The 22,709-nt window shown below is 41.8% G+C and overlaps 1 protein-coding gene and 1 pseudogene across 4 annotated transcripts in view; both read left to right on the top strand.

Annotated features, from left to right (window-relative positions):
• The window catches only part of LOC139445782 (ankyrin repeat domain-containing protein 26-like), a 758,925-nt gene that overhangs the window by 637,311 nt on the left and 98,905 nt on the right, over positions 1 to 22,709 (top strand). For 2 of the 4 annotated variants that reach the window (XM_071226998.1, XM_071226997.1), the window contains one exon: positions 12,435 to 12,533. The exons of the other annotated variants lie outside the window; for them this stretch is intronic. In XM_071226998.1, the coding sequence (XP_071083099.1) occupies positions 12,435 to 12,533 (99 nt within the window). The remainder of the gene's footprint in view (positions 1 to 12,434; positions 12,534 to 22,709) is intronic. 4 annotated transcript variants of the gene reach the window in all.
• On the top strand, positions 5,647 to 6,348 carry LOC139445094 (tigger transposable element-derived protein 4-like; annotated as a pseudogene).

Genomic DNA, 22,709 nt, shown 5'->3' with positions numbered 1-22,709 from the left:
AATGGTGCACATAGTCTCCATATTTAAGTCATTGTAAGGTCCTAGCACACCCTGTCTTAGGAGAGTGACGATCCGACGGAGAATGTCATACGTAATGGGAAGTCTCTTACTCTTGACGGGAGATTGTAACTTCTTGTATCCTCTCATCAAAGTCTGGATTTGGGCGAAGGCACCAGAGGCTGGGGAATCAAACACAGTATGTAATCCGGCTTGCAGGTATGTATACCTAATACCCGCCAGGTATGTTTTCACTGTTGTATAGGCGAGCTTAAGGACCCCGAAACAGTGGGCCAGAAAGTACTGGAGATACGTCTCTTGCACTGGGGGCAGAGTGTCGGCTTCCATTGGAAACAGGTACACACGGATCATGAACTTGATGTAGCACTGCACCCCTGTGGCGTAAGTGTGTCTGGTGCAAGGGGTAATGGCGGCGGACCACAGGGTATTCAGATGGGTGTTCAAATCCGGATGACTTGTGAACTTGGAGGGCATGGTGTGGCATTCTTCTCTGCTGATGGCGCTAGACTTCGGAATTTCTTGAGCTGCAAACGAGAGAGCGCATCAGCAATGTTGTTATGAACGCCAGGGATATGTTGTGCAATGACGACAAAGTTACCTTTAGCAGCAGTCCAGGTTAGTGTTCTCATTGAAGACATAATCTTAATACATTTGGATCTGCTTTTCCTAATGATATGAACTGTTGATATATTGTCACAGCGAAAGAGCACGCGCTTTTGTGACCATCTATGTCCCCACAAGATGGCTGCCACAACAATGGGGTATAATTCCAGGAAGGCAAGGCTGTGTTCTATCCACCTAACAGTTTTGAAGGCCATTTGTCGGCGAACCAGGATCCTTGGAAATAACCACCAAAGCCTACAGTAGCGGCCGCATCTGTGTATAGTTCCATGTCACAGTTAGAGGTGGCAGTACAGTCATCGAAGAATGACACTTCATTCCATTCTTTCAGGAAGGTGGCCGACATGTGTAGGTCTTGGCGGCAGGCATGGGATAAGTACACGTGATGGTGGAGTTTCTTCACTGTCTTAGAAAGGTCGATCAGGTAGGATATGAAGGAACGACCAGGGATAATGACTCTCCATGCATAATTTAGATGCCCCACTAGTGACAGCAGTTCCCGTTTTGTACACTTTTTCCGTCGATAAAACTCGTTGACCATTGCTGAAATTCTGGACAACTTGTCTCGTGGTAGCTTAGCAGTCATTGAAAGCGAGTCCAGGGCAATTCCAAGATATTCGATGACTGGATCGGGACCTGCTGACTTATGTTCAGCTAATGGTATTTGGAGTAGCCTAAAGATTTCACGTAAAGTGTTCATGGTTTTCTGGGCATCGACAGTTGGCGCATCAATGCTGAGGAAGTCGTCAAGGAGGTGGAGAATATGTTTGACGTCATAATTGTTATGCAGAATCCAGCATACTGCTTCTGAGAGGGAGTCGAAAAGTTTTGGGCTTGATCTGCATCCGAATGCCAAACGTGTATAGAAATAGAACTCTTCTTCCCACTTGAATCCAAAGAACGGCCAAAACTTGGGCGCGATGGGTACCTGTTTAAAGGCGTCAGAAATGTCAACCTTGCACATCAATGCCCCCCGTCCTTTTTCCAGAATAAGAGATATAGCGTTGTCAATGGTCACATAGGACAGGGAGCACAAGTCTTTGTCAATTAGTTCATTTACACTTGGGATGTCTGGCTTGTCGTGTGGGGCTGATAGGTCCAAAATTAGTCTTTTCTTGCGGCTGTACTTGCCTTCAGCTAAACCTAGAGGGCTGACTCGATAGATGGGGTAAGGTGACTTGGTGAAAGGTCTGATCACGTATCCCCATGCCACTTCTGACTGGACCAGTTTTGTGATGGTAGAAGGCTCTCGTCGGGCACTTAGGTTGTTGGAACACTCGACAGTTGTAGTTGGCAGAGGAGAGATTAGAGGGTCAAAGCCAAGTGTAAGTCCATTGATTAGGTAGTTGGAGGACATTTGGTCCGAATGAGATGAAAGTTCATATTTTAGATGAGTCACATTGATTGGTGTTAGGTTAACAGGTCTACATGATAATAGGGGAGCCAGCCCGTCTGGAGTCGGTCATGTCTTATTCTTCCTCTCTCTGCAGTTATGTTTCCGGGGGCTTGTGTCTTTACAGATGACACGCACATGTTCAAAGTAACAGGTTTGTCGCTGGCAGCCCTGGTCATTAAAATTGTTGCACACTTCTCTGCCGTTGATGCGCAGTTTGGGTCAACCTCTGGCGTCAACTTTTCCTTGACGGTAGCTTGTTGAGGTCCTGTCAAACTGCTTGCTTGGACGTCTGATCCTGGGGTCCATGAGATGTGGGCATCCCTCGGAAGTGTGGGTTATGCTCTGGCACGATTGACATGACCTGGCCCTCTGTCCTGTGGAACGCATTGTATATATCCTTTTGTCCACCATGTCCCACCTAATAGGCATTCCTTTTTCTGAATATGCTGCTACACGTGCGGCAAACAGTTTGTGATAATCATAATGATTAGTCTTGCCGGGAAAGAGTTTCGCCAGTCCTACTACAGTTTGTTCGTGGTCATCCAGCTGTGCACGTAGTTCGTGGTTGTTTTCGCAGTACGCATTCTTGTATGCAGTGAATGCTATGATGAAGTCGGGTAGTGACAAAGACCTTCCTGGCTTGGTATCTTCGCGTCCCTCTGCTTCACGTTTGCTGATGTCGAGATCTTGTTGTAGTAATAATGCCAAGCTGACGTATTTACCTTGTTTGATTTTTGTCTTGAGGTGGGCTGGAATGGTGTTGATCGGTGGCAGGGAGTCAGAAGGGACGGCCTGTGGCATCTGGAGGATTGTTGGCTGATGTGTTGTTGTAGAATCCCCTTTCAACGAGTAGATAAGTGCTTTCAGTTCACGCACTTCATCGCAGAGAGACTTGTCATTCGCCATGTTGTTTATATCCGGGCATCTGGCATGTCGGAAAGCACGGGGGAGATGTCGTTACTGCCGTAAATTAAATCCGTGTCGACCGGAATGTGTGTTCTAGCTGCTTGGGCTAATTCATTGACGGAAGGTTGTAAACTGCTAGCTGCACTTGTTGATGGCTGGTGATGAAGGTTATCGTGTTGAGCCTCGTGTGTCGTATCGACGGTGTCACTGGTCACTTCGATTAATCTGCCGCTTGACACATTCTCGTTGTAAAGCTGAAGGAGGAATTTCCGAGTCCACGATGTAGGCACTTTCATTCCCAGCTGTGATAGTCAGTTTCTCAGGTCAGCCGCAGTCAAATACGGCAGGGTTGCCCGGCTAGGTTGACTGGAGCGAGGTGTGAGGTCACCATCTTGTTTGTTGTGATCTGGGGTCAAAGTTAAGCCGCTGACACTTGTGCCTTTACGAGGTCGTCTAGACGAAAGGGGTTGTTTCCCTCTGCTGGCAGACATGTTGGCCCAGAGTAGGACAATAGGCAACACTTAGGTTGTTGGAACACTCGACAGTTGTAATTGGCAGAGGAGAGATTAGAGGGTCAAAGCCAAGTGTAAGTCCATTGATTAGGTAGTTGGAGGACATTTGGTCGTCTAGACGAAAGGGGTTGTTTCCCTCTGCTGGCAGACATGTTGGCCCAGAGTAGGACAATAGGCAACACGATACGGTAATGGCTGTCAAAATAACACCGAGATTAAGGCCGATGACGAGAGGCATAAACAAGATGGCTTTGAGAGAAACGAGAACAAGCGGATGGTGAGTGAAGGGTTAAATAGGCTTTAGTGAGTGACGTCAGAAGCATGGGTTTGCGCATGCTTTGCAGACAAAGTATTGGATTGTGGGATAGGTAAAGTGTAACGTGATCCATAGCAGAAAAATGGAGTATGATGTACAAGTGATGACAGTTCATAATAAAATATACGACGGTGTAGGACACATAAAGCACAAGAAGCTGCGGCTAAGGTACTAGTTGTTTGTGCACAAACTAAAATAATAAATTTGACATTAATTTTTGGATTGAACTAAAAGAATCGTCTCGTTAATTTTGTATTTATGTTTACTGTTACATTAACCGAAACTGTTGTTCTGCAGTAAAAATATACAACACAATACACTTTGACCACAAATGCATCGAATGTGTCACATGTACACATGACCATGTGCTTTGCTATTTATAGTGCAATCGTACATAAGCTCCGCCCACCATGATTGATGCAGATGCCAAACATGATCTATTTGATTTTCTATGATAAAACTACACAAAATTTGTTGACTTTTATTATATACTTCAGCGTGAAAGACTGAGTTTTCTGAAGTTGAGAATAGTTATATTTTCACTGCAGTGAACATATTACACTTGATATTTCACTGTGGTGAACATATTACACTTGATATTTCACTGCGATGAACATATTACACTTGATATTTCACTGCGGTGAACATAACACTTGATATTTCACTGCGGTGAACATAACACTTGATATTTCACTGCGGTGAACATAACACTTGATATTTCACTGCGGTGAACATAACACATGATATTTCACTGCGGTGAACATAACACTTGATATTTCACTGCGGTGAACATAACACTTGATATTTCACTGCAGAGAACATAACACTTGATATTTCACTGCTGTGAACGTAACACTTGATATTTCACTGCAGAGAACATAACACTTGATATTTCACTGCAGTGAACGTAACACTTGATATTTCACTGCGGTGAACATAACACTTGATATTTCACTGCGGTGAACATAACACTTTGACGGAACTATTGTCATACAAGAGTTACTTCCCCTTTGTCTCCTTTTGTTGTAAGTGACAAGCACGTACACAATTGTTGACGTTCTTTTTACGTTAGTTCCACATTGACAAGGCAAAATAATGACGGATGGTCACTTATGGAGTTAGTATCACTTCTAGCCGTTTATTCTTCTCTCAAATATGTTTCGTTATAAACTGTAAATCTCTCAATCAACTCATCAATTGAGACTGTTCGCGCAAAGCGCCATTTTTGTTACTTAACCAGAGAGTATTCTTTCGTTTCCAACAGCAGTCTCCTAGTATTCAAGAATATTTATTGTTATAGTTGATTTTGTATGTAATCATATCGAAATAAGAATAATTGTGACCCTAAATATTTTTTGATACCATTGTTTACATCTTTAAAGATTCTGCAAACACGAAACTACTTTTTAAGTCGTAAATACAAGGGGTGGTGAACTGTCCCTATGTGTCAGGCAGGGAGAATTTACATTTCAAGGTTTTACATTTGTAATGAACTAGTTTAATTTTCCGGTAGAAACTGCACAAAAAGTATATAATAAATAAGATATTCCATGTGTCTCATGAAATATCATGTTTTCTCATCTTGTGATGGGGAAAACACGATATTTTCACTCGTGGCTATGCCACTTGAAAAAATATCTCCTTTCCCCCCAGTCTCTCGATGAGAGTGATACAAAGTTTGACACTAAATGGTGATCATGTTTGCGAAACGGTTTTCAAAAAGCTTCTCAGAACACTCAGTTGTGTTTACATTGTCATTCACTGTTCAAAACTGAATTCAAAACTGAAACAACGCCACTTTGCGGGCTATTTATAGTCAGGGTGGGGCTTTAAACACTTAAAGCAACAACAATAAATTCAGTATTGATAAACTTACGATGGCAGACACACCTCACAAGCATAAAGCTTTAAACAGATATGTTAAGTTTCAAATCATCTCTGCTGTCAATGCTGGAAAGAAATCAAAGAAAGAAATTGCAGATGAATTTGGTGTCCCAAAATCCACTTTGGATACGATCATCAAGCAGAGACAGTCCATCATTTACAAATTCCAGTTATCCGAGTATGGGGCAGCTAAAAAACGATTCCAATCATCAGCTAACAAAGATGTAGATGTGCTGTTTGAGTGGTTTAATGCTGTTCGAAGTGAAAACATTCCATGGAATGGTCATATCATAATTTCTATGGCAAAAGAATTTGCTGAGAAGCTAGGCCATTCTGACTTTAGTGCAAGTACCGGCTGGCTGGAGAGATTGAAGAAGAGGCATGGCACATGTTCTTAACCAACCCATGGCGAGAGTGCATCAGTTGACCCCAAGCTTGTCGATGGGTTGACCTCTCAACTTCCGACCTACCTGACCAAATTCAACACAGATGATATTTTTAATGATGGGCGTGGTTTGTTTTATAGACTTGTACCGCAGAGAACTCTAAACTTGAAAGGTGAAAAATGTCACAGTGGCAAGAAGTCTAAAGAACGCATTACTCTTCTTGTGGCTTCAAATATGACAGGGACTGAGAGACTTAAGCTTTCAGTGAATGGTAAATCTGCGAAACCAAGTTGTTTTAAGAATGTTTGAAGTTTGCCGGTTGACTACAAATTCAACACCAAAGCCTGGATGCAAAGTGAAATCTTCCATGAATATTTGTTCCAATAAGACAAGTCCATGAAGAGACATGATTGAAATGCTGCTACTTGTAGACAACTACTCCGCCAACCCACATGTTCCAAACTTGGCAAATGTCACGCTTGCTTTCCTGCCACCAAACACAACATCCAAGATCCAACCTATGGACCAAGGTATCATAGCCAACCTGTGACCGCCCAGTGCATTGCCAACTGCCTCTGTGAAGGTGCCTTTTAGTCCCCAATCGACAAGGAATTATCTGATGGAAGACACTGTGCCCTTGTCGAGATTGCGAGTCCGAAGTGAAAACAGCGACTGATATCCTACACGATGTGACCCTGGAAGATTATTTGGCAGCCAATGACAACATCATCGCAGCCGAGCGACCCACAGAAGACGACATCATCCACAAAGTTAAAACACACTGAAAACACTGGCCCTCCTGACTCCGATGGTGAACTTGAGACATAACCACCAAATAAATGTGAACTTCTCTCACTATCAGAAATGACTACACAAGTCATTCATCACTTCTTTCAGAGTTGCCCTGGCTTATTACCAAAAGTGTTTGATAAGATTGACGACATTGAGATAATACTTGACCAAATCCGTCTTTCAACAAATGTTCAGAGCAAAATCACAGACTTCCTGAATGAAGGCAATTGACGCTTGTATCTGTATGTCATTGAAACATGTTTTTATTTATGTTATGAATAAACATAGTACATGTACAGAGAAGACTTTTGTTTTTTATTGAGTGTGGTCACATGACTTGATCCAAGATGTCTGATTGTCGATATGCGCAGTATAATAAACGACTGATATAACAAACTAAAATTAGTGGTCCTCTTTGAGTTTGTTATAACTGTAGTTTACTGTAGCTTGTAGCTGTGGTCACATGGTAACTCTGCATGCAAAATCAAGCTTTGCAATATTGTAAATCACAGATCTCAACCATCATAGCCGATGTTCGCTATTAAGAGCACATAAATAACATTACATGGTTACCAACAAGTTAGCCAGCTATGCATGCTTTAATAGCCTATGAATATACCTCATAAAAAAATTCTTGTCAAACAACTGTTCAACAATTTATGAAAGAAAAGCCTTGTTGTATAGTTTTTTAAAGTTGTTCGAAAATTGTTCATCAATTCTTTACCAGTTGTTTGACACATGGTTACTTTATTAGATCCTGCAATCCTGAAAGATTACATCAGAAAGCTTATCTTGAGCTGCTTGTAGCTCAGTTTCAGTCTAGATTACCATATTTTTAGTTTACAGAAAACACATTATCACGGCATTAGAACACTGAACAAGAAAGGCTTAAAGTTTTTTTAACTTTTGGATTATGTCACTTGCAGTTTGTGAAATCAGAACTTAATACAAGCAAGTTTGTTGGCTGTAGCACAGTTTGCAACGAAGCCATTATGACTACCAGTTATTCTTGTGAATACAAAACCTCTATTACATCATTGCCAAAAATCTTTATATTTTCAACAGCAGTCCTCTTCATTATCAACTATCCATAACCAGTTGAGATAGTAGCTAGTAATATATCTCCCTTCTTCATCCTCTGCGCATCCACAGTCAAAAACTCTTCACTTCTTTCCTGCATGTGCTAGTGTCAGCATCAGTATAATTTGTCATAGCTCATAATCTGGTAGCTTTCACTCGGTTACAAGTTTGGATCTTCAGTTTACCAGATGTGACAGTTGAAGAGGTTTAGTTTTCCTTTCAACTTAGTTGTTGTGGGAAACAAGAAGGCGTCTCCTCCTTCAGCTTGTTGAAGATGTGGGAAACCCTGACATCTGCTGAAAGTGCTGCTCTACTAGATGTACAGACGAGTCAAGATGCACCCTGTGTTCAGGATTAATTTCTCAGAATTGCCAGGTCAAGAAGGTGGGAAAGGGCCAGAAAGACAATGGTGGCTCTGACCAGGTTGCAGGAAAACTCCAGTGTCTGATGTTCCATCCAAGCCATTAGTTTTCTGTTGAAGAAATTTGTTGAAGTAATTATACCACTCAAAGTTTGCAAAGGATCAAGTTTTGATGGTATTCAAATATCATCCAGCCAAAAAAATTTGAAATATCCCAATATTCAATGATCGGGTAGCCCCTAAATGACCTCAATTTCGTGATGAATGGACAGAGGCATGACAAAGTGCTTGAAAACATGTTTGGATGTATTGTGACAGTTGCATATCAGTATCAGAGAGCACAACAACATTTGCTACGGAGGATTTCAACAACTGAATGCACTTCAGGGTCAAAGACATCATTTGACGCCTGAAAAATTAGGCAGATGCATAGGCATGCTTGAAACTGGGTCAACACAATGTTACGTTGGTATCTTTGGTGCCTGCCAAAGTGTGACCAGCAGGGCATGGAATCGATACCAGACATTTGGATCAGCTTCCCAGCAACATGCAGGTGGTCGACAGTATAAACAAGATTTCGTTCCGTGTGTATGTTAGTTCCAGCGGAACTTTTACTACCAACATTTGTTCCTTTGAAGGTGCATATCACGTCTAGTTTTGGTTCCAATCACACTGAAATGTGTTCTGGTCATACAGGAACTTTCACACATGTATGTTCTACCCTGTGAAACTGTCAAGTGTACAAAGGACAAATTCTCTATGTATGAGAATTCCTATTTGACATTTACATTTTGTTAGCAACAACAAATTCTGTAAACAAATGGGTTATTTTATTATATCTCTGTGACAATGGTTGAACAATTCTCATTTCATGTTAAGACTTCAAGATACTTCATCCCAACAGCCCTTGTGTTCACGGACAACTGCTTTTTTTGTTTAATTTACTTTACATAAGCACAGTCGTTTCATGGAATTCTTGTGCAGCAGTACTTCTGATTTCGGTTGCATGATTGATCTCTGCATTTCTAACTGTCTGTGTCATAGCTACAAGTGTTCATATTTGCCTTTATCATTTATTAACTACGATCCACATATCACGATTTGTTTCATGCTTTTCTTTTTTGTCATATTCGTATGCGGTTTGCCATGCCCCAATTACGCCATCCCACGTTCATCAGACTCCTACGTGCCCAAGTTATATACGTGCTTCCCAAGTACTGTGCAAATGCCTCCTCCGTTCAAATGTTTATCCCACACAAACGAGAGATAGAAATTTTGACGGAATCGGTCGTGCGGGCTGTAACTGTCGTTCGGAATACCCCGTGTTAACATTTTCGAGGTTGCTTGATTAGAAAACACTTTCCGACTGTCACTTTCATGATCATGTAAGCGATGCTTTGATTGGTCGGATGAAAGGTCGTTCTGACGTAACCTGCAATGGGATGTCCTCAGATCTTTGTTTAGCGACAGCGAGAACTAAGATCTGATTTTAATGAGATTGGATTCACAGTTTACGAATTCCACCATTGTAGATGAAGAATTTCTGAACCTTTAAAGAATCCCAACATTAATCTTCCAGCCTGCCAAGTATAGGATTTATCCACAGTTATCAGCGCGTACACCAATTGGTTTGTGGCAGGCATTCGTCACCATATCCCGCCATTGCAAGCTTCATATGACAATGCATCCTCTGACACGCCCTTGGATAAGCATCTTGATCAAGTTGGCCTCATCCACAGCTTGCTAAATGCTATTGTAGGCATGCAAGAAGAACTCCTTTCTATGTAAGTTAGGACTCTATCCAAAATTCTGTGGAGGCAACAGCAACTACTTCTATCCCAAATCTGTTTTAAGCCGTCTTGTCTCAGGCCAAAGCAATTGTGATGGCTGCCAAACTCGCCATCAAAACCCTTATAAAGCATCCGCAAGACCCTCAAGAACTCTGATCCTAGACGCAAACCTGCCCCATTTCCCATCAGAATCACCATACCCTTCCAAGACCCTGTCACTCATCAGATTTCCCGCTTCATCAAGAACAAAGCAAACATGGATGTCACTTTTTTAGCGGCAAGACCCATCTACAAGCCAATGGCAGAGGCAGAAGCACAGCAAATCCCAACCCTTGAGGATGTATATACCAGATCCCCTGCAACTGTGGCCACCAATATATTGGAGAAACCATCTGATCCCTCAACACCAGACTCAAAGAACATCAGATCTCTGTCAACAAACTAGACCTGAAATCTGCTATTTCCAAACACATCCTCAAGAACCAAGGCCATAACATAATGTGGGAAGCCACCAAAGTCCTGTCTGGCAACAAAGAAAACTACAAGAAACCATTGACTCCAGGAGACACCAGCCGGCCATCAACCGTGACCAGTGAATCTATCTGCCCAGTGCATGAGATTTATTGCTTTGATCTTTATCGATGCTAAATATCTGCCTGGCTTCCATTTGTCCATTATCATTTCCATTCTATTACCTATCAGGGCTAATTACACCTGGCCTCTCGTTTGCCAATTGTCCATTGCTCATTACCAATCAGTGATAAGTTAAGTGTTGGCTTCCTTTTGTCCATTACTAATCACCTATCAGCAACAACTATCTGTTGGCTCCCCCTTGTTAAGTTTCCATCTTTGTTGTGGCAATGATGTAATAGAGGTAGTATTCTTAGAATCATTATCAATTATAACTTTTGTTTTGATGCTCGTTGGTTCAACTCCTTGAACTATGTTTTTTGGTTTGTCAACATCCCACATCAAACTGGCATGCCATGATACTAGAATACTGTTCAAAGTAACATTAAACCCCGCTCGCTCACTCCGGGTTATGTTTATAAAGTACAAGAATTCAACTAACAGTAACACCAGGTCCAGTTGGAGGTGATTGGTGACATTTCCTGAAAATTGGAAGCATATGACTTGATTCTAAAAGGCCTATTCAGACGTTATTGGAAAAGTGCAAAATATGGGAAGTAGAGGATACAGATCAAGGCCAAGGCTTCTATTCTCCAGTTTACCTGGTACCCAAGCTGAACACAACAGATATACACACGATCATTGATCTGAAAGCTATCAACAAGGAATATCTCACCATGCTCAGGAGGCGGGATTGGAAGAGCAGCCTCCACCTCCAGGATGCATACCTACATGTACCAATTCACTCTAAATCCTGGAAATATCTCTGATTCACTGCTACAAGTTTTTTGTACTTCTGTTAAGGATCAGAGTTTAACCCAGTACAGGACATTAATAACATTGGTGCCAGATTCAAACTTCAAAAGGGAATCCTTTGCCTACTGGTAGATTGTTACCTCAAGAAGCTGCAGATGGTCACCTCGAGCTCCAGCATCAGCAACATATGATTATAAACATCCTTTTAACATGCATGTTATGTTGATTTCTGATTGGTTAAAAGTCATGATTTTTTAGACATTCCGATTCCATGACATGAATCAACCTGCAACCTCACATATCAGGTTTAGTACTGTAACCCACTTTTTCCCCAGTGATCCATTAGGGCAAGTGATAAAAGGGTGTACAATCTGACTTTGGTTGTCTGCATGCTGCAAATGAGTGGTTTTGGTTGAACATGTAAAATCACAATTTTGTGAAAGCTAGCTCGTTCGAGGTGTCATGTTTTAACCTACAAATTGACATCATTGTTAATAATTCAAAAAGTGCTACCTCTATTGCAGCAGGAGTAATCCAACCCACTTCCTAAATGATCTGCATCTAGTTGCTTGGCACAAGCGAAAGATGCTTGAGGAAGCAGATAATATTTGTGACACAACTGAATATGGTTAATTGACAGTGAAGAGGACCTCTGTTGAAAATGTTTTTAATGCACAATTTACAGCAGTGATGTAATGGTGATAGTATTTTTTGAATTAGTAACAATGATGGCTATTATTGGGTGTCTGGGTTTACACTGCGCATGGTGGGATATGTTCTTTTAATATGAAACTTTCCATCATTAATTTGAACTTTCATGGCAATAACTTTTAAAGTTCATAGTTTTCCCCTTTTTGCCGATGCTTCTGGACCAAAATGGACCCTTAAATGTAATAGCCTGTTCTTTGTTGCTGTGATTGTTATGGTGTAGCTTTATGTTTTCTTTTATCCTGGTAGACCTTAATTGATTTTGTAACTGTCCTTAGGAGGAGATTGCAAACCGCACAATTCTACAGCAGGAAGTGCAAGATTCTAAAGGATTGTGGGAACAGGAAGTAGTATCTAGGTCAAAGTTGGGTTTACGGGTGAGTTATTGAAAGTTGCATGTGAGAGATGTATATAAATAGAAGCTGGAGGCAATCTCAATATGCCTGGTCCTTTATGGTCCATGATGAATTATGACATGTGGTTATTTGAATAATACCTAAACCTGGAAAAATGCCTGTACCCTTCATTAATACAAACTCTTATGTAATGCCTTTTTACTTTTTTTTGCCACTTGCCCAGTTGAAATTTTCAGTTACTCCATATCATATTTACGTGCAGAGTACTACACAGTTCTCACTCTGTCAGCTATCCATAAACAGATGATTGGAAAATAGTCGTCTTCATCTGGGGCCTTAGGTGGCCCATTCGTCACAATTCGCTGTGCAAAGTTGCGTACCTTGGGCCTAGAAACCAGAAATTCCTGTATTTTGGTTGCAGTCACATCAAAACTAATCTTTAGACAGAAGTCTTCTTCACTGTCAACTACACACAACTGGTTGTCACAACAATAGTACCATCACTCTGCACTAAGCTCTTCAGCTTGCAGAGGTCGGAAAATCCTCTCTTCTTTCCCGAACGTCTATTGACAAGAAATAAATGAAGGGGGAGGAGGGTGGGTTGGTTTGTTGTTTAACGCCGCTCTGAGCAATATTCCAGCTATATGACGGTGATGGGGAGGGTGGAAGTACTTCTGATGTATTCTTAGATTTATTAACAGTGATGTCTATTGTTCCTATGATTCTTGTGAATACTCTACCTCTATTACATCATTGCCAGAATATATCTGAGGACTAGGCAAGCTGTGCCTGTAGTGTACTCCCAGTGTAAGTTGACAGTAGAATTTGTTTTTTTATCTTCTGTTCATTTGCATATAGTGACATTATGTAGCTTTTTATACCATATGACATTTTATTTTGATATTGTGTCAGTGTGAAGTCTGATTCTTAATCACTGTTAATCATTATATAAGAAGGGCAAATGTTAAAAAAACATTCTGTCAACAATGACTGCAGGGAGAGACTTAAAATATTAATATGTTAATTTCATCATTCAATGAAATCTTTAGGTTTTCAACAGAACTCCACTGTACTTATAGTATCTCCCTTCCAAAGCCTCTGCACATGCGTAGAGAAAAAGTCTTTACTTCTTTCCCGCATGTGCTTCTGTTAGCATCAAAACATTTTTTTTATCTCTGAGTTGCCTAAACTCAAAGGTTGATCATTTTCACACTGTTATGAACAGTGAACTTCAGTTTACAAGAAGACTAGATCGTGCTTCCACCTGTGTGGAGGTTGAAGAACATTACTATACCTCAGGTATTTAATTTCTTAGTTGGTAAACATGTTGTGTGGCACAAGATTGCATCTCTTCCACCAACTTCTACGGCACCTGCTGGAAATGCTGATCTGTTCAATGTACAGATGCCATCTCGCACTTCTCTCCCATGGCATGTTTACTCAAGGTAGCTTATATGATAGACAGTGTCAAAGAGAAAGGAAACGGTAAAGAAGAAGGTGGCGATTCTGACTATGCACAGTCCAGTCAGTGGTAACCTTCCTAGAACTTTTGAAGCATGACCACATCTGGGGGAGTAAATGTGCTGGATAATTCAGATCATGTGTGCTGGATAGATCTGATGCAGGGAACTCGGATCCTCCTCATTCAGGATATGACATATTACCAACACAGTCTCATGGGAGGTTACTGGATTGGGTCAAGGATGGACAATGGATCCACAGATCACTGGGATAGCACATGAAGCATTTCCCATAGCTGTATGGACCAATCATGGAAGACGCATGGAGCAGTGTCTTACAAGTTCCACAGGACCTGTGATGTTGATAAACAGGTGCACTGAGTACCAGGAGGCAAGTCATTAGTGCCATGGTCACCAGTGCAAATATCATGGTTAATATGAATCCTAACTCTCTGTCCCTTTACCCATTGACCTGGTCGGGTAGAGGCCATGCTGCAGTGTACACCAGGCTGCATGTGCAATGTATGCCAACCATCAACAAATTCTAGGATCGTGACACAGGGCTGGAAGCCTACCGGATTGGATAGACAATGTCACATGTGTCACCTGTGGCACAGTTCTGGGCATGGTGCCTCTAACCAGATCAAGAGCAAAGGAATGCCTGTTTGGCGTTTGGCTAGATGTGCACTTAACTGATTGGCAACCATCATTTGACAACAAACCAAGACACTCATTCTCAGTATTAATTAAGGGACTTTATCATCTAATGCTGCGCATCAAGCCACCTGTGGAGGAGGTGGTTGTACCGTAGGTGGTAGAATATGCATGGGCCCAACAACTCTGTATGAAAGCTCTCCTCTCTACCTCGCCAAGTTTCTGGTTACTGGTTGTCAAAAACCAGGCTAATGATTGGAGATGCAGGAAGAGCTACTCACCATCCAAATGTGGACGTCGTTGGTTGGTTGGTTTGTTGTTTAATGTCACACTTAGCAGTATTCCAGCTATATGACGGCGGTCTGTAAATAATTGAATCTGGACCAGACAATCCAGTGATTAATATCATAAGCATCGATCCATGCAATTGGGATCAATGACATGCATCAACCAAGTCAGCAAGTCTGACCACCCGATCATGTGAGTCGCCTTTTACGACAAGCATTGTCGCTTTTTACAGGAAGCATGGGTTGCTGAAGACCTATTCTACCCCTGATCTTCACGGGTCAAATGTGGATGTCCACCAAGTTATGTTCAGTGCAGAGGCACCAACTTCTCTCCCAAGTTCAAACAAAGGCGGTTACAGAACAGATTTGGAAGATTTTTTGTGAACCAACCCATCATAGTTCCTGACTTATAAAATAACACTCTCAACAAGGTTTTGGAGGAGGTGTGTCCAGACACCACTGACAGTTTTCGGCCCACTACCATTATCTTGACGGCCAGTTCCTTGAGTTCCCTGAGCCTCCTAAGCCAAGAAGTCTCATCTGGAATTGTTGTCGAAAACTTCTTTTCATGGTTCCCCCCCCATAAAAACATCCTGCAAGAAATCACACGAGGCCCATGGGGATGGATACTGGGAGGATAAGTTTCTGTGTTACTGGTTACTGAAAACCTGTTTACAATTGGTGGGGAGAAGGACACTACTGTGGTTGCATCCACAAGGATGGAAAACCTGTCAGACATTTTAGAGCCCAGACTCAGTTACTGATTGATCACCCAAAGTCCATCTTTGACAGATTTGATTTCCCTCTCCCATACTCCTGAAGTGAGGAGCATTAGGGGATTAAACTTGAACTTCATGTTGCCTCCAGCTAGTTGGTTTGTTAAACTTGGTTCCACGGTCATCCAAGTTTCTCTCAGCTCTCTTTCTGCACCCTTGAAGTTGAGAGGAGTTCATGGGGCTTGCCACGATGAGCCACAAAGCGCCAGAATGTCATCAGAAAGGCGTCTGTACTCATACTGTTAAGTTAGTCAAGATGTTGTCCACTTGTTCTCATTCACTTGAAGATATACTCCCCATCTCTTCTCTGTGCGCTGTCCTATCTTGATTGTCTATGGCCCAATACAGTCCACTCCTGTGGAGTAAAAGGCAGGTTTGAACAGACGTTAATCATAACTTCAAGTGGGCAAGTCACTCATCTTGGGAAATTCAAGTTTAGCAGGCCACTTGCATGTGAAATGTTTATGCTGATGTTTACGTATGGCTTCTCTTAAGTGTGGCCTCTCTTAGGTATGGCCATACTTAAAGGGGCACTGATCTAAAGCAATTTCCCGGGACTGGTTGTTGCCTTTGTTATTGTTTTTTCCCCGTGAGTACCCGGATGATATAGCAGAAACCTAGACTAGTTCGCAACCTGTGCTGCGCAATTCGTAAGCGCATTTGTCATTTTTATTGATAGTATAAGGGCGTATGGTCACATTGATCAACAAATGAAATACAGTTTTGGAAATAATAAGGAAATGTAGGTATCTTTGTGGGTAGCATCATTAATGGTGACAGTGTTTTGATAAGTCACTTGCTTGGTAATTGTGTGATTTTCGTTTACACTATTTTGACTTGCAACACAAAGTAAATATTTCTCCTGAGCATTTCTTATTTTGTCGTGTTTATATTTTTACAGTCAAAATATGCAAAATTTTCACTTAGGAAATTTATTAAAAGCCTGACTGAAAAATATGCCCATCTGTATTATTATGACAACAAATTCCAAACATGTTTATGTTTAATGTCATCACTAAGAGACTGAACATGTTACAATGAAAAGTACATTTCTATATTGTTTGGCTTCTAATCCTACATAAAAATCTATTGTGATGTTTTTAGGCCCTATTGATTGTCTTAATCAGTTTTGGTCAATCTGTTAAAGAAATGGACAGATGTTTCAGTCAAAATGACTGAAACATTCACACATTTTATAAATTGCCTGAGAGAATCACATTTTACAAATTGAATGTAATATACAAAGGAAAAGACTTGTGAGAACAAGAATTTCCCAACCAAGAGGTAGAAAAACAAGAATGAATCTGTCCAATGCTACTGCAAATGAAGGAAAACAAAATGCGAATTTCATAATTACAACCTACCAAATTTATGTGTATAATTTTAGGCAGCTTCCATTTTAGAGGAATGTATCCGTGAATAACAACACAAAGGAACAATATCCCAAACGTCTGCAGCTGTACAAAGAAACGTATTCAATGTCACGTGTCTCTGTAACAATCAAGTATTTTGAAATATATATATCGTTTCGGGATATTAAAACCCGTGTTCGTTTCTCAACCGATCACTTAGATTGTTTCAGGTGTTTCACATAGGTGTCAAGTCTCAAAGGTCGGCTGAGAAAGCCCACGTGACAACTATTTTCATAACGTCCACAGTTCCTAAAAAATTCATTGAGTGATAGATAACAATGAGCAATCAATCAACGTATTATCAGTTAACCCTTTGAACAAAGTATGTTGTTTTTACATCGGCACTTCACGCCATGATATGAGTGTATTCCCTTTGTTTTAGTAAACCTAGACATGTAAACACTGACTTTTGACATATCCACTGTGCAAGATAACAGTGATTAAACAATCAACATATTTTCTGTTAATCCTTTGATGACTAGGAACGATCCGTTGATTTACCCAAAAAGTAAATGAACTGATCATTCACCTCTTGCTGGGCTGCCACGTGCATATTACATAACACACATTTCACCTCACTTCAAACCTGTATTTAGATTGAATAATTACCCCAGCCACAATAAATGCCAAATGGGAACCTTCGACAGGTATTCGAAGTGGTGCTACCACTAATTATACCTGTAATATATTCATTAACTGAGCATCAAGTGAATGACGACAAATACACAAGTGTAGCGTTATACCAGAAAACGTGGATGACAATAAGGGAGTAGTAATCGTATTATCGACGCAATCCGAAATCCGAAAATGCTTTCACTGCATGGATACTTTTTTTTAAAACGATAACAATCAGGGGTATTTCCAAATGACGACAACCGATGAGCTTCTCCGTTCTTTTTGTCTGTTTGTTTAGGCTGAAGAAATTAATTAACATGCATCCTTTGTCGAAATCTTTATAGATCACGGTTAACCAGTCAGTGTTCAAAAATGGGTTAAACAAATATTGTACCAAGTGTTTTTTTGCTGTCCTTGCAGACGGTAGCCCAGTCTTTCACGCTCAGTTGCGTTGCATATCATCTGGGGACTCACAGGGAAAAAACAATAACAAAGGCAACAACCAATCCCGGGGAATTGCTTTAGAGATTCTGCCTTCCACAGTCTCCTCTCTCTCCCCCCCCCCCATCACCCCCCACCCCCACCCCCCAGTATCATCGACAGGATCCAACTGTGCAAGTCGACTGTCTTTTGGCACACTTCTTATAGGACTGAAAGGCACTGATTTCCTCAGAAATCAGTTGCACTGGTCTTGACAAAATAGAAACATCTCTGTTTTTACTCAATCAAAAGATAAAAGACAATTGGCTGCCTTGTTCTCTGTAGCTTTCAAGGCTTTTTTGAAAAGGGAAGCTTGGGCTCGTAAGGTGTTCGAACATCTTCTAGTAGAAAGGATCTCAGTCTGTTTAGAATGGGATGGATACCAATTGATAATCCGTCATGTTGAAGTACAGAATGAAGAGCTGATCTAAAACCTTCTATCGTCCTGTGTCGTTTATTGTTGTCTTGGCGTAGATGTAGTAGGAAATGCGCTACCATAGAGATGTATACAGCATTAGTTGTAATCCCTTGTCGTCTTCTCCATTGTAACTAAGATCATATTTGGAAAAACACTTTCTTTTTAAAGTACAGATTCTCATACTATTTTGGGTTGAGTCCCGTCCAGGATTTGAACCCACAATCTCAGTGTAAGGTACCTATCACCAGCACATAAAGTCAGCAATCTAACTCACTCAGCCACCGAGGCTTCCACTGGACGAACTTGTCCCATCTGTTGTCATGTATAAGGGAGGATGAAAGTCTTCACGATCTTGCCAAAGTTTCTGAGGCAAGCTCAGAGTATCCAGATGTCTGCATCTTCTGCGCGATAACTTCCAGACGGTTAGATATAGGCTGGACAGATTTTCGTGGAAAATGCTGGACTTGGGTTGTCGTTGCAGATCTCGACGAAGAGGTAACTGGATAGGTTGCTCCATTAGTAGTGTTAGTAGTCTGGGGGGGCATGGGTGGCCCAGTCGTCTAAGGCGCCGCGATTCGCTGTGCAGAGTTGCGTCCCTTGGGCAAGCCAGAAACCTATGATTGTTGGTTTGAAACCCGGTTCGCCCCCATTATGTTCCTAGGTTTGTCAGCACCATGCCCATGCTCGTGGGTTTCACCAAAGTGGTAAACGTCTGAGGCCTGCATCACTTCGGGCTTTCCTCCCACATTAAGCTGACACACTGTGATATAACTGGAATACTGTTCAAAGCGGCATTAAAACCCAACTCACTCACTCACTCACTCTTAGTAGTCTGGGGAACCATGCCACGTTGGGCCATATTGGAGCTATCAGTATTATTATGCAATCCGTCTTCTCCACCTTATGGATGACTTAATTTGCCTAAGAGAGACCATGGTGGGAATGTGTAAGCAAATAGATTCCTCCAACTCATCAATAGTGCATCAATCTGGTGAGTTCTTGGGTTGGGAACTTGACTGAAATAAACCAGAAATTGGTTGTTCTAAAGGTGGCAAATAGATCCTTGGTTATCCAAGCGAAGATCTGTGGATGTAAGTCCATTCTGTTGCCACTATTCTCCCCGCCGGCGAGAAAGGCTGTTGGCCAGTATGTTCAGTTTCCATGGTATATGTTTGCTTCCATCCGGCAAATGAAGGAGTCTGCCAAGGCAAACAAATGTGTAGTCGCCATCATCAGGGATCTGGAAATGGTTCCTTCCCTCTTCTGAATATAGGCCACTACTGTGATGTTGTCAGTGGCTATGAGAACGGATGATTGGTGAAGATGTATTTTCCATTCCAGGATGGCGTAATAGATGGCCATTTCCCTGCAGTTGATATGAAGGTTCTTCTCTTCTGTGTTCCATGATCCCTGTACTGTGAGATCGTCCATCTGGGCTCAACATCCCAAATCTGACGCATCTGTGAATAGATGGTGTTCGGGCGTCGGATGTAATCCAGGTGAATAGCCAAGGGGCTATTGCTATCTCGAATGGTCAGACTTGGAATTCGTAGGGTCAGCCATTGATTGTGAAGCGTAGATATTTCCGTGAGGATGGGTGTATTGAGACATGAAGATAAGCATCTTGTAAATCGATGCTGATAAACCAGTCTCCTGTCTTCAGTGTTGACCGTAACTTCCGGTGGTGGTACCAGATATCTTCTGTTTGAGGGTCTTTAGATCGATAATCATCCTCATTTCGGTTGTATTCTTCTTTGGAAACAAGGAAGACTGGAAAAAACCTTCGTGTTGTTGGTCTCCATTGGTCTCGAAATGGCTCACTTCTTAAGTAGCTGCCTGACAGCCAAATCTACTGCCGCTAACTTGGATCCGACTAGATGAAATCGGCGTCCGACGGCGTGTGTCTTCAGGATAAGATGTTTCCTGAAATGTAGTTTGTACCCGTGAGTCACGACGTCTAGAATCCAGCCTAACTTGCTTCCAATTTTCGGCGTATGACAGAAGGCACCCTCCCACAGATCCCGGAGTCGGCATAATGTTGAAAGACGGTAGGCGTAAATTGTAATCCATAGACATGAGCAGGTCGATATGGTCTATAACACTGGAGGGGGTTGTGTGGGAGTCAGAACCTGCGTTCGTCTCTGCCTCTAGATCTTCCATGGCTATTAAATCCTCGTTTCTTGTTGTCTGGCTGGCAAAAGAATTCTTAGAAGATTGTCACTTGTCGTATCCCTGACTCGGTTTGAATGAATCCTTCCCGGAGGGGACAAACTTCTTCTTAGGAGGCAGTTTGGCAGACGAAGATTTGTAGTCCCAAGGACGCTTCTGGGGATGGAGTGATCCATGGGCTTTAGCAGCTGAGTTGATAGTTGAAATTTGGAATCGTTCTGCTGTGTCTTGTCTCACTTCATCTATCACTTTGAATGTTGCAGTAGCTGATATAGGTTGTGATTTTATTAACTTCTTGGTCTGGTTAGAAACAGTTCTGGATCGGATCTGGGCTAAAAGTTGTTGACGCTGTAGCCATAGGAGTTGTGAAGACATCCAGACTTGGGAAGAGAGTAAGTCTTCTTGCATCCTGACTATAGTATCTAGAAGGCTGTGGAAGAGTCTGACTTGATTAGTCCTAATAGTCATGGGCGTGTCTCAGGTTATTCCTTCATAGGGTGGCTGTAATGGTGGAATGATGTATCTGATTCCAGTGACAAACCAATTAATGTAAGCGCCAATATCCATAGTGCATTTGGAAACCAATGTCAGATCCTTTATCCTCGTAGCAGGTAACATGATACTAGTATCGGGGTTGCGTACTAACTTGTGGAAATCTTCGTCCACACTTGTGAATTCCAGAAGTGGAGTCTGTGTCCTGTATAACTTCCTCTTTAATGGAGGTAAAGGTAGTCGTTCATCATGCTTGAGGGGCGGTCGGGTATCCTAGTGGTTAAAACGTTTGCTCTTCATGCCGAAGACCCGGATTCGAGTCCCGACATGGGTACAATGTGTGAAGCCCATTTCTGGTGTCCCCCGCCGTGATGTTGCTCTAATATTGCTAAAAGTATACTCAATCACTCATCATGAGCTTGAGTAGACTGTTAGACATCTGGTCTACTACCTTGCCAGCGTAACTGGGCCAAGGTAATGTCTGAAGGATGTGTTGAGACAATGTAGGAGCATGACATTCCCCATATTCCGGCATCTGGGGTGGCGCATTTTGTGTCACAGGAGGTTGGAGTACTTGAGAGTAGAGGGAGATGCTGGGGTGGAAGCTGATTTCTCAGCTGTGATGTTTTCTACCTTCTTCTTAGTGGCTTCACATCTCTTGGCCTTGGTCAGGGCCATGGCCAGCTTGGAGAAGATCTTATCTGATGTGTTGAAGCACTTCTCACATCTTTTTTCCTTGTCAAAAGAAGTGCCTCTGCACTTCGTGCAGCTTTCATAAGGATCTCCCATGACCATGAAATGGCCACACTTCTTGCACCTGGGGGTAGAGGGAGACTGCATGCATGCTGACCTCACAAAGAGCACCAAACACCAGCTATACTTACGTGTTTGCTCTTACTCCAGCAGCAAAATTAATGTATACTTATATGTCTGTTATTATAGAAAACTATTTGAATATTCTTAGATTAATGACCAAGTGCTAGATCGTTACTACTATTATAATAGGTGTTGACTGTAGAACACACAGGAAAAATGTGATGTTGCCGCCATTATGATGTCATGGCTTGGGTAATTACGAGACTACTTGTTGACAACTATTTTAGTTAGTGTGATTGAAGCCAAAATACAGGATTTATGGCAGAGATGTAGTAGAGGTAGAGATTTCGTTAGAATTATTTCCTTTTGTAGTGGCTGTGGAAAGTCTTCCTGATCTTGGATCATCTTCAAGGCTCTTTCTTCCCCGTTTGAACTTCGCTGCCCATCTCGTAAAGGGATGCCTTGTCTGCATGGATGACTGTTGATATCAGTCCAAGATATTTTATAACAATGTGGTAGCCAATTTTTGTCCATTTTCATCAACAGAGAATACCTAGTCTGCAGAAATATGCTGCATGGTTGTGTATTTGGTTGAAATGCATGCCTGTATGCTAAGTG

The sequence above is a fragment of the Haliotis cracherodii genome, unplaced genomic scaffold (genome assembly GCF_022045235.1).
Source record: "Haliotis cracherodii isolate W230 unplaced genomic scaffold, xgHalCrac1.p SCAF_6, whole genome shotgun sequence".
Lineage (NCBI taxonomy): Eukaryota > Metazoa > Mollusca > Gastropoda > Lepetellida > Haliotidae > Haliotis > Haliotis cracherodii.
Note: the sequence above shows the minus strand (reverse complement) of the source record. Positions and strands in the feature narration are given on the sequence as shown.